At 34.0% G+C, this 13,095-nt stretch overlaps 1 protein-coding gene across 1 annotated transcript in view; it reads right to left on the bottom strand.

The window, feature by feature from the left end:
* The window catches only part of LOC142342463 (receptor-type tyrosine-protein phosphatase eta-like), a 102,846-nt gene that overhangs the window by 84,942 nt on the left and 4,809 nt on the right, over positions 1-13,095 (bottom strand). Inside the window, exons 2-6 of the mRNA XM_075393802.1 lie at positions 11,410-11,471; positions 9,125-9,394; positions 8,173-8,389; positions 5,413-5,736; positions 4,106-4,315 (exon numbers count right to left, since the gene is read on the bottom strand). Of these exons, the coding sequence (XP_075249917.1) occupies positions 4,106-4,315; positions 5,413-5,736; positions 8,173-8,389; positions 9,125-9,394; positions 11,410-11,471 (1,083 nt within the window). The remainder of the gene's footprint in view (positions 1-4,105; positions 4,316-5,412; positions 5,737-8,172; positions 8,390-9,124; positions 9,395-11,409; positions 11,472-13,095) is intronic.

The raw sequence follows: 13,095 nt of genomic DNA, 5'->3' as shown, positions 1-13,095 counted from the left end.
CAAATGGGTTCAAAACTTCAGATGTAAAGAGATTTGAAACAGCTAACAACCCATCGATAAATATTTTCGAACTGAAATTTTACTTAGAAAATGAAATTTGGATACATAAGTTAGTACCTGTTGATTTAAGTAATTCTGAGCATGAGACCAAAATTGACTTATTAATCTATAAAAATCACTATGTTCTAATTAAGAAATTGCACACATTTATAGGTAATTCAAAATGTATATTTATTTGTAGAAGATGTTTGAGTTGCTTTGAACAAGAACATGTGTTGAAAAAACATAAAGATAGATGTGATCAACAAGATTTCACTGCAATTAAACTCCCACTCGATAAACAATTAATTTGGAAAAAGCATTATCAAAAAATACCACTATATTTCAGAATATATGCAGATTTTGAGTGTAATAACTCACCTGTAGAGTCGAATGTGGGACTTCACACTACTAATATATATATAAACAGAATCCAGTTTGTAATGGTTACTATATTTTAAGTGACTTGCCTTCAATATTACAAAGTGAATATAGATCAAATTTTGGTCCTAATAATGTAGATTGGTTTGTAGATGAAATTATTAAATTAGAAAACAAAATGAATTTCTTTTTTAAAAATACTAATATTGAATTGAAAATGCATCCTGAAGATGAATATAATTTTGCAAACAGTGATAAATGTTGGTTTTGTGAGTTACCTTTTAACGAAAAAAAAGTTAGAGATCATTGTCATTTGACTGGTAGATATCGTGGTGCTGCTCATGAAAGTTGTAACATCAATGTTAAAAAACAACAAAGTAATTTTATTCCAGTATTGTTTCATAATTTTAGTAATTATGATTGCCATTTGTTTTTTAAAACTTTATTGAGTAAGTCAAAATCACAGAAAATTAAAGTGATTCCAAAAACAAATGAAGAGTATATTTCAGTTACATTTGGTTGTATAAGATTTATAGATAGTTATAGATTTTTACAATCATCACTTGACTCATTAGTAAAATCCCTACAAGAAGATTATTTGCTTTTACTCAAAAAAGAATTTCCTGAAGAGAGAGAATTACTAAAGAAAAAATTAGCATATCCATATGAATAATTCAAATCATTTGAAGATTATGAAAATCCATTTGAAAAAATAGATAAAAAACACTACTACAGTATACTTACAAATGGTTATCCAAATGAAGATGAAATTGAACGCACAAATAAAATAATTGATAAATTTAAAATCCAAAATGCTAAAGAATTAACGGAACTATATTTGAAAACTGATGTAATTTTGTTAGCAGATATTTTTGAAAAGTTTATCAAAGTATCTGTAAAAGAATTTGGTATAAATCCGTTATATAGTGTGAGTTTACCTGGTTATACTTGGCAATGTGGATTGAATTATACTAGTATTAAATTAGATACCTTACAAGATAAAGATATGATATTATTGCTTGAAAACAATATTAGAGGTGGAATCTCAAGTGTTATGGGCGATAGATATGTGAAATCTGATGATCACAAGAAAATATTATATATTGACGCTAATAATTTCTAAAATTTGATCCCTCTACTGATATAGAAACTATATTATCAACTCCAGATGATTCTGAAATTGGTTATTTTGTAGAAGTTGATTTGAAATACCCAGATGAAATTAAAGATAAAACAAAGAACTTCCCATTTTGTCCAGAGAATAAATTTTCACCTATTGATAATTTTACAGATTATATGAATCTCAATAAACCTGAAAGTTATGTTAAATGTAAGAAACTAATTTGTGATTGGACTGATAAGCAAAAATATCTTGTACATTATAGATTACTCAAATTTTATGTGAAACATGGCATGAAAATTACAAAAGTTCATGAAGTTATATCGTTTAAACAGAAAAAATGGTCGGAAAAATATATTGATTATAATACCCAAAAAAGAAATAAGACTAATGATGATTTTGAAAAAGACTCCTATAAATTATTGAATAATGCTTTTTATGGTAAAACTATGGAAAATGTTAGGAATAGAATCAGAGTTGAATTTCTAAAGAATAATGAAAATGAAAAAAATTTGAAATGGCTATCTAAATTATCATTCAATGGCATTCATAAGACTTATATTGTAGGTGATACGGTATATAGTTCCTTCACTTTCAAACAAACAGAAGTTCTGATGGACAAACCTATTTTTTTAGGATTTGCAGTACTAGATTTGAGTAAATTGTTAATGTATGAAACTTATTATGAAAAACTACAACCATTTTTCGGCTTAGAAAATATTCAAAATCATTATACTGATTGTGATAGTATGGTTTTAAGTATTAAGACTGATGATATTTTTAATGATTTGAAAAATCTTGAAGACTTATTTGATTTTAGCAATTTGAATCCCAATAATGAATTATTTAGCAACAAAAAAAAGTACTTCGTAAATTTAAAATTGAAACACCTGAAAGTATTTGGATAGATGAATTTATAGCTTTGAGAAGTAAAGCATATGCATTCAAATGTAATAACAAATCTACTAATAAATTAAAAGGAATTACTAAAGCACAAGCAAAAAATATTAAATTTGAAGAGTATTATAGTTGTTTATTTGGAAAAGATTACGAAAAGACTTGTGATAATTATTTAATAAGATCAATTAATCATGATATGTATCTCCAGAAAGTTGATAAAAAAACGTTAAGTGCTTTTGATGAAAAACGTAAATATGAAAATGCAATTGAAAGTTTACCTTGGTGAAATGTTATTTGAATAATTTGTTCCCTAATAAATGAAAGAAATAAAAGTTAATCATGATTTTCTTAAATATATAAATATAGAAGGAACGTATGAATATAACCCAGTTTATAAGGGATATTCAAAGCAGGTAGAAATAGATGAGAATTATGATGATCCTGTTGCAATATTGCTGCACACAAATCCCGGTTGGAAAGTAAATTTCAATCAAGATGGAGAATTTATTGGATTCTCAAAGAAGAGCAAAGAAGAATTTAATTTGAGAGAACGAGTTATTCTACAATAATAATTGTGTGTGAGAACATTTGATTAAAAAAGCTACTAAGTTTGAATTATTTTTAGTGTGTATATAATTGTATTCAAAATGTCGACAGTGTGTTATTTTTATGAATATCATCAATATAAAACTCAAAATTATATGCTTGCCAAAGTGCGGATACACAGGCATTCGAATTATTTTTTATCATTATGTGAACATATTCATTCAATTATTTTTATCAGCATGTGAACATATATTCAATTATGATTCTAACTGCATGTGAACATATTCATTCAAATTTTTTTTTATCATTATGTGAACATATATATTCAATAAGGAATCTATTTGTATTATTTTTAGTGTGCGTAGCTGGCCCGCCGGTCAGGCAAGTAGTGTGTGTTTCTTCGCTTTGACTTCATGATGTGAGGACGGTGAGGTTGGAAAGATGGTGTGGGGAATTGGTGAGTGAAATGAGGAATTCGATGAGGAGCGTTAGCGACGAATCGATTGACGAGTTGAACGAAGATATTCTCACTCCAGCTTACGGCCGATGCGTCCTTGCGTCGTGGAGTCAAACGGTGAAACACACACTACTTTTATTTTTTGCCCTGTTTTTCTACAAATCGAATGGTTGCCCTGAGAAACTCTTGTAGGACAAATGTCTAACTTCTAGAATCTTTTAAGACGATTGCTTATCTTGTAAGATTCTGTCATAAAATCTTGTAAGGCGATGCATCCTCTTGTAAGATTCTGACAGAATCTTACATGATCTTACAAGATAACCATCCGCAGCTATATGAACTCCTATACTACTGAGCAATTTTTGTGATTCACAACTCTTTTGCTAAACCACAAAAAATGGTTCTCATATCTTTGAAATTGATTGAGATCCAAACAAAAATTTCATGTTTAAAAAATGCTATCATGCGGTCAATAATGGCTCTACTCAACTTCCTTTCAAGGCCCTTAAAACTTATCAACTTTTCAGATCTATCATTATCCGCAAAATTTAATAGGCACAAAAACGGTCTTAACTTCCGAATAGCAGCGCTCTTTAAATGAACTTACATATTGAAAAGGGGGTCATTAGCATCATTGGATCTTTTAAAATTAAAGATCTTACCTCTCTCCATAAAATTTCTCCGGGCGGCAAACTCTGATTGAGAGTTGTACTGGCACTCAAAATTCCATTGCTCTCCCCTTGAATTTCGATGGAGTAGTTTTGTCCAGGGGTTAGACCGGTAAGCTGAACTACAAAAGTGGTAGCCGGATCTATTATCTCACAACTTAGGGGGCAGTTACCATCCGGTGGGTCTAGTCGGACATACACTTTCTGTAAAAATATACAAATAACAAATTGTTTGTGAATTAAAAATATCTACAATAGCCTTATGTTAGGTCACTCCTTGCCCCCCCCCCCCCCAGTAGAATTAAACTTTTTACTAATGACATATATACATCCTTAAGTTGGCTTTTATTAATTCTAATGCGTAGTTTCATGACAGGCCTCTTGCCAGGCCCTAAAAACCATATCTAAGGCTAAACAGTGCTTTAGTTTATTCTGGGGGGGGGGGGGGGGGTAGTTTTTTTTTTTTTTTTTGGGGGGGGGGGGGGGGGGTATTGCAATATATTTTTCTTATATTTTTCTGTAAAATTTGTCCCAACAAGGTACTTTTTCAAAGTTTTGTAGCGTTATAGAATAGTTTGGATGAAGATGCGTGACAAATACAATTTTAAAATCTGTAAAATTGTAGAAAAAGTATAATTATAAGAGCAATTAATCAACTATGGATAAAAAAGCAACAATTGCATAATTTATCGATGAAATAACAACCTATTAGCTGTCGATAAATGCCACAATAATCTAAAACGGTAACGAAAAAATCCTATGAAAAATCTGTATGAAGAGTGGCGATAAGATGCTGGCGAAAAAACAATGCCACTATTTTTGATTTTCGTATTATTGATCGGGCGCTCACAGTATATTGCATCGGAACGTTAAGCAACTGTTGTAATCGCAGCGAGAGATGTTTGCAAAAACATTAAAACACTTGCAAGCACATTTTAAAATGCCGGAAGTCTGCAGTGCCAGAAGTTAAAATGCCAGAAGTTGCTACTTAGCCAGAAGTTGACTTGCGTTGACTTTCGTCATTTTAAATCATGCTCGTTTCGTGTTTAATTAAGCATGGTTACGTGACTCTGCAGGCGTCACTTCAAAATTCTGACTTAATATCCCGAACCGCTTCGCGGTTCTCGATAAACGCCAGAAGTTCTCAGTGACTTCAAGCAGAGTCACGTTACTTACCACACGGCTGTTATTATTGCCTTTTCAAAGGTATGCGAGAACTCAACTATGCCTTGGTGTTCGAAATGTTATCGATAACGATAACAACCGGCTATTAAAATTCACTAATATTTAGTTGTAATAACCTCAACAGTTCCGTCGTAGCTGAGCTGTAAGTCAAGTTCAGTTGACTCAATTCGTCTCGCTGCTCTGTTCTCAATAATTGCACTCAAGAGCGTGTACTCGGACAGAGTAAGCGATTCCCCTTCTTTTCCGTAACTAATTGGAATGACTTCAATGTCATAACTGGTTCCAGGCTCCAATGATAACATTCGCAACTCTCTAGACCAGCCACCGGCTTCAAGGTCAAAGAGTTCTTCGGTTCCCAATGTAATCAGTTTGACCTTGAACTGGTGTACTGTACCTCGTTGGATCCAGGTAAACCGAATGGAATCAACCAAATATTCGTCCTAGGAAAACTAACTGCATTAATTGATTAAAAACCTGGTTGCGATTTTAAACCGAAGTGACCTCTGATTAGGTTTTTGCAAAATAAAACAAATTTCTGCGCTGAAGTCGAGTTGTTTTTATCGGAGGGCCCACACCGAAATATCACTTAATCAGGCCGTGCACAGACCGTCGTCCGGATATAGTTAGGGACCACCGCGCCGGCACAATTTCAGATCATTGTTCAAAATTTCGTTTGCTCTCAAAATCTAATTCTGGTCAGACAGACTGTTCAGCCCAAAAAGTCTATTGATCGAAATAATTTATGATCAGAATACGCCCCGAAAATTGTCGGGATATTTTTGCTATCATCTTTTTCCGACGATTTTATGATGCGCGCCTATCTGCGCTCGAAGACGGTTCCTTCAGAGGTCTAAATGATTCGTAATTTTTGATGCCCCCATGCACCATCACTTCAAATAAGCTCTTGAAAAAGAGTAGTATAGCTAAAGAAAGATGCGAACTTTTAAAAAGGCAACAAAAAGGTGGCGGTAAAGCGCCGATAGGCAAGAAGCTGAATTTTGGAAATAACATCGCGTATGACGAAAAATTTGGGATATTATGGCATTTTAAGTTTTCCAGGCCGGTCGGTGGGCGCGCTTGGAGCGGGTCGTAGCCTCGCCGCAATAACCGGCTTCCAGTTTCCGGATTGCATCCCACTGGGAATGATAGGACTGGCCATGAACAGCGGTTCGTTGAGGCACAAAACCAAATATGGTCTTAAAAATGACGTACTTTTGTTTCTTTGGTGCATTGAAATACATCATGCATTATGAAACTTAGCGCAGTCTTGATTGTAATGGTTAACAATGTATTATTTCTAATGGATTACCTAACTAATATAGAAATTTCGGCTTAATTTTTGTCGGATTTTTTCACTTTTGGCTTACTTTGCTTTTACCAAGAAAAAAATATGTCGTGTCTGCGACTTCTACCTTACATGTTTGCAGCCAAGATGAACAATGTACTGACTTTCGGAAATCAAGTTTGAAAATGATGCTTCCAAATCAAACGACGCAGTTTCAGCAAAAAACTTATCACAGGAATAGTTTCTATTTTTCTGTTTTCAAAACAGAGAGAAACTTTGAGAGAAACTGTTTCCAAAACAGAGAGAAACAGGCTGAGGTAAATAACACAAGCCACCAAATGCCGAATAGGTATACCTAAATTGTCACGGGCAAATTTGTCCAATCTGTGTATCTCTTGTTCGCTTTTCTTATGTTACTACATTGAAAATAAAACAATATAGCAAAAAAAAGACACTTTAGCAAAATCGGCCGAAACTGGAAGAAATTGCGCTATAGGTGTTTGCAAAAGCGTTCAAATTCTAACCCCTGTATACCAGTTTTTTATCCTATTTATGCGCGCTATGGAAAACAATTCTGCTCGATTTATTCATCTCATTTTTGCACTAAGCGTAACTCGATTTTCCGATGCATGTATCGCTAATCCGCACTTTCTGCCTAGTTTTAGAAGTTGTTTAGAGCTTTTTTAATTGATAGCAATCAAAAGTGATTAAAAGTCGTGTACCTGTCAATAATGTACTATATAAATCTCAAGTTTATCACAGTGTGTTAGTTTGTTTTGAATTGTTGCTCGTGAAATCGGATTGGCATCACCACAAACTCCCAAAGATACTTTTGTTCAGAGGTATTTCTCTGACCATAAATCAATCACACTGGCTGAGATTTGATATATGTCAAAGTTATCACAATAGTTTTATTTGTTTTGAATTGCAGATTGAGAAAGGAGATTGACATCAGCGCACAAGCCACCAAACTTTTTTTCATCTCACTTTTAATAAATGGCTGATCACACCTTTTCAAAAAGTAGGTTGGAAATAAAGAGAAGGCCTTCTGTACCGCTATTGAAGTTATCAAAAACGGATTTCATTTTTATACAATTTTATCTCAGTCAAGGAGAATATCCAACACAATTTTTTGATGTGGTCGTAAACCAATGATTGGGTATTTGCTCGAGGAAAATCTTTTTTGAAAGATACGAAAAATTCTTTTCTTTGAATGAAAATTTCAGGAAGAATGATCGTAGTTATCTTTGAACTATGTGGAACGATTTGGGGAATTTTAGCCTTAAGAAAAGACGTTTCTAAACGTTGACTATATTGACCGGTGTTTTTAATCAGCTCGGATAAGAACTGTGATCGAAATTATACTCATAATTTAAAATTGGTTTTTCGATATGAGGTCGCTGAGCAAAACTGTTCTGGCAATGAAACTCAACTCATCGTAGATGAAAAATTACTTGCATAAATCACGACAATTCCGACACTATGAAAAGATTTAAGCTTTCTCAGCTCGCCTTTTTTGGGCAGACGGCTCACTGCGTTTCAAACCAAAAAAATTAAACTTAATTTTAAAAACAAGTTTTAGATATCTTACAGATGGCAGTGCTCCGATATCCAGTTGAAAAGTGTCATAAACGAACAAAACACCCGCAGCCGCCTGCAAAGCTTTGAGAGGCGTTGCTGGTAAAGTTGAGTTTTCAAATTGTCCATAGTATCGCACGAGTGGGTTCGATCCCCGGCTTGTGCTTGTGACATTCCACTTGTACATACACCCAGGAATCAAATTGTCAAATCGAATCAGTATATGAAGTCTAAAACAAAAAATAATATTTCATTTACATAATCATATTTTGGGTATTTTTCACGCCTAATAGTAAATTTGAAAAATTTTTGATTGAGACATGTAATTATGACAGACGTCTAATAGATAAAGGTTAGGAGATTGAGCAGTAAAAATTCCCTAGTATTGAATTAATTTAAAACTTGCAGGCCTCTTGCAAGAATCTTGCAAGATATCAATCAAGGCAAAAAATTAAACCGAGGTACTATCGTTTAAAAAAGCGCCCTTTGGAGCAATTTAATGTTTTCAGAACAAAAATTTCAAAAACTTTCAGAAAAGTTCCAGCCTTGATTCAAAATGTTTGAATAATTTTGATAATCTTTGAAAATTATCACTTCTTGAATGCTTTATTCCAAAATAGATCCGAACAATGACTTAACCAACACTGACTCGAAATTGTGATGAGGTCACTTTTTATTCATGCTAGTATTGACTAAGAATTGGCAAGTCTAAATTCAAGTCTTGGCGATAACTCGGCAAGTCTAAATTGAAGTTTTTGGCCCAGACTAAATAACGTCAAAAATAGGTCAGTTAAACGCCAAAATAGGTAGTATTCAGCTTACGATGTCACCCTAGAATTAGTTCAGGCCAGATTTGTACGAGTTGCATTAGGACTAAACCAGAACTGAAAAACCAGAATAGTCTTGCATTTAGACTGGTCCAGTGCTGATTTAGACTTGGAGCTCGGTACGGGATAAAACCTAACCCGAAATGAAACTTGTGCTTCCGAGAACTATTCGGGTATCCATGTCTTTCAAAGTTGACAACAACACTATCACCAAATCCAGCGCCAAGTTGCACCTGGAACTCAATTGCGTCGTCGGTTGCTGCAATGTCCCAAGAAATGACGTCATCAGTGAAGAGCGACTGTGTAAGTTTAAATGTCCTGCTGCGCCTGCCATATTTGCTTTCAGAGAAGACTGCGAATTCATACTCGTTTCCAGGAATTAAATCAACGATGGTTGTTTCGTTGTATCTATAAAAACATTCCTGTTCTCAGAAAAAGAATCTTTAATTTCTGGAAGACCATTAAAGCAAGAAACAGGATCTAATTGTCCTCATCGGTCAAACCCTAATTGATAAGTTTTCGGTTTTTAAACAAAAGAGATCGTTGGTATCGTCGTCTTATGCTAGCCATAAGCGACGAAAATTCTAATGATCTTTTTGTCGGTGTCGTCATTTTTGTTTGGCATTTAACATGAGAGATTCGGTATCGTCGTCTTTAAGCGTAAGACAGATTCGTTATCGTCGTTTTTAAACGTAGGACAGACTCGGTATCGTCTTTTTCTAAACGAAAGAAAGATTCGGTATCGTTGAGAGGAACACCAGGAACTTTTCATCTCCGGGTCTGAAAAGCAGATTAGTCCAGAAGACTGGACAAAAAACAGTCGGCATTGGGCGTTTTCAAACCTCACCAACCTCCGAACACTTTGCCTGAAAAGAACAAGAAAATATGACAATACTCTACAAGGAGTATGAATTAATCAACAGAATCTTCATCCATTGTCAACAAGTATGTTGTATTTTTGGATTGAAAAATAACCCAGAAACTTAAATTCCTTCATTTATTTTTATGATTGAGCTAAAAAAGAGTTTTCAATGATTATGCACATTCTTTCAGAGTTTTTATCTAAGAAGTACATTTGAAGTTCCTGCAAACTAACTATATCATAACGTGTGACTTCATAATAAACAGAAAAATCAGATATTCCTATGGAAAGACACACAACTTTTCACGTCTAAAACCTAACATACCGACGATCTCTTACGCTTAAAAACCGAGCATATCTTTTAAAAGCGAACATACCGAATCTCTCTTGCGTTCAAACGCGACAATACCGAATCTTTATTAGTTCAAAACCGACAATACCGAACAAACTGAACGTACCAAAACTTTTTTTGCGTTTGAAACCGAACATACAGCAGATTTCTGACAAATTTTTGTCGTTGTTGTTCGGTCTTCACAACCAGGGAAGAAAGACCAAAAATGAGTATTCCAGAGATAGCGTGTTATCTTAATACTACCCGGACAGAATGGCAGGCCAGTACCGGGCACGATTATTTGCAACTCTCATGTCAGTACTGATTCAGGTTTTTGATCTAGTATGATACTTTTTACCCTTGCCAGTCTAAATGCAAGTCTTAGTCACAACGGGCAATTGTAAATTCAAGTCTGGGCGAAGACATGCACGTATAAATGCAAGTATTGGCTACGACGTGCACGTATAAATTCAAATCTTGGCTAAGACATGCATGTATAAATGCAAGTCTTGGCTAAGACGTGCACGGATAAATGCAAGTCTTGGCTAAGACGTGCACGTGTAAATGCAGACTGGACTAGGACGTGCACGTCTAAATACAAGTCTTAGCCAACGTCAGAACGTCAAAAGAGCCAAAGAAAATGTCAAAAATGCGGACAAAACGTCAAATATTGACGAAAAAACGCGGAAATTAGCTGGAAGAATCGTCAAGTTTAGCCAGGAAAACGACAAAAATAAAAGAAGAAGCGACCAATTGTGACCTTCGGGGTCTTACAGTGCTGTTTTGTATCATTTTGTACCAGTTTTGTATCGGTTTTCAAGAATCCGGGAAAGTGGCTGAACATTGACCTCGAAATCGTAGCGCGTTACAAAAATTTTCGAAATTCAGTTTTTTAAACAAAAATTTATGAATAGTTGGTTTTGACTTGGTAATCAACTTGCAAATGTAATCCAATTTTTGACCAAGACTTGCAAGACTTGCATTTAGACTTGCCCAGTACTGAGAAACCAGAATAGACTTGCAACTAGACGTGAACATAGTACTGATATTTGCTTGTCGTTAAGTCCGAGTTTTCTAACACGTTTTTGAACAATAAATTACGGCTCAACTTTATACCTCGCGTTACATTAATCGCTGAAAGTTTTGTAATAATGTACATGAATATGCAATGAAGGACGCCTTATAGCCCAAAATGTCTTTAAGTATACTCTAGTACAAAATATATCTCACACAGAGCCGTTGATAAAGCAGGGACAATTACCATCCGAGGGTTGAGTAGTAATTATCACTTTCTGAAACAGAACAAAACAGGTGAGCTGAAATAAAACAGGTGAGCTGAAAGATAGTGTGTTATTCCAAACACTAAACAAAATACTACGCTTGCAAACTGCATTTCCGAGAACCAAATTTACCAATTTGAAACCGCATTCCTGTTTTTTTTTTAATTTTTAAAATTTAGGCCTCGCCTTTTGAAAAAGACTCTTTTGACCACAAAAGTGGTGAAATGACTATAATGAACTCAAATAGTCCGCGACAGGGCTTAAATGCAAATTTAGCGGTCAACTCGACATAAAACCTCACAATTTTTGGCTGCGGGCTTTAAGCTGACCAAAAAATAAATTATACGTACGATCTTTATAGTTTCACTATCTATCTTCATTGAATCTTTACTGAGCCTGAAAAAAACGAAAAACAGCCTACGTGAAAAAACTGTAACTGTTCCGACACCTCTTTGAGGGGAGAGGAACTATATACTCAAATGGGTTTTTTTGTTCAGAAAATTTTGGCCGATCGATATAATTATCGTAGAGAGTTGAGAGTGGTATCATTAGAAAACCCGTCCAGCGTAGAATATGGAATTAAAAACATTTTTTCAATTTTCGCTTTTTATAGGGAGTTATCGAGGTTGGAAGTCTTGTGAATATTAGACGTAATTGAGCTGTTTTTGTTCACATTTTTAACCAAATTTTCGTCAAATTTGACAAATTTCTAGTAAATATTGCTAAAATATAGTTAAATTGTTAACTGTAGTATTATTGTTTTTGGTCTCTAAAGATAGAGGAGGATTGTTGAATTGTTCGATTTGAGTTTTTTGGCTAGAATTAAATCGAAAAAATGGCTTTTGTTTTAGCCCACTTGCTTTAAATTTGCTGGAAGTAGACACATTTAAATTGCTGCCATATTCTTCTTAAGCACAAAAAAACTATTTGTATTTTCTTTGGCTTTAAGAGTCTTCTCGAATTATAACCTTGCCGAATTTTTGCAAATCTAAAGTCGATAATTATACAAAATGCATCATTTATTTTCGACAAAATGAAAATTTTTATATGGAATTAATCTATTTCTCAACCATTTCACAAATTGAGTGTTTTTTTTAGACGCTCAACAATATCTGGTCTGATCTTGATCTCACCATAGATCCTTATGATAAATTTTTTTTAGATTTTATTGGGGCGCAACTTTTTTTCTAAAAATTTCGTTATGTAAAGGTTTTAATGTAAATTGCGGACAAGAATTTCGAATCAGGGCTCAATTAATGACAGATATTGTTTACAATAAATGAGACCCAACGAGATTATATTAAGGTCTCAGAAATAAGCTCATGGTTTTTATGGCTCTGACCAATTGTTTTGCAATTTGTTTTCATTTCTTATGATTTCTATAGTTCAATAACTTAGTGTCACCAGTCGAAGATAGAGTTAATTTTTAGAAGGTTTGAAAGAACCTTTAACTTTTTTTCAGTTGTTATCTAACGTCCATTATGACTTTGAATACATTTTTTTTGAGGAAATATCGGTGAATTTTTGAACTTTGCCACTATTTTTTCTTATTCCTCTCAACTTCGGAAGCAGTTCCGGTTAAAAAAGGCGGCAACCGACTTCCTGTGATTTATAAATTAATGTCGATAACAATTTT

This window comes from Convolutriloba macropyga, chromosome 7, assembly GCF_964194025.1.
Source record: "Convolutriloba macropyga chromosome 7, txConMacr16.3, whole genome shotgun sequence".
NCBI classification, from domain to species: Eukaryota; Metazoa; Xenacoelomorpha; order Acoela; family Convolutidae; genus Convolutriloba; species Convolutriloba macropyga.
This window is presented reverse-complemented; position numbering and strand designations above follow the sequence as displayed.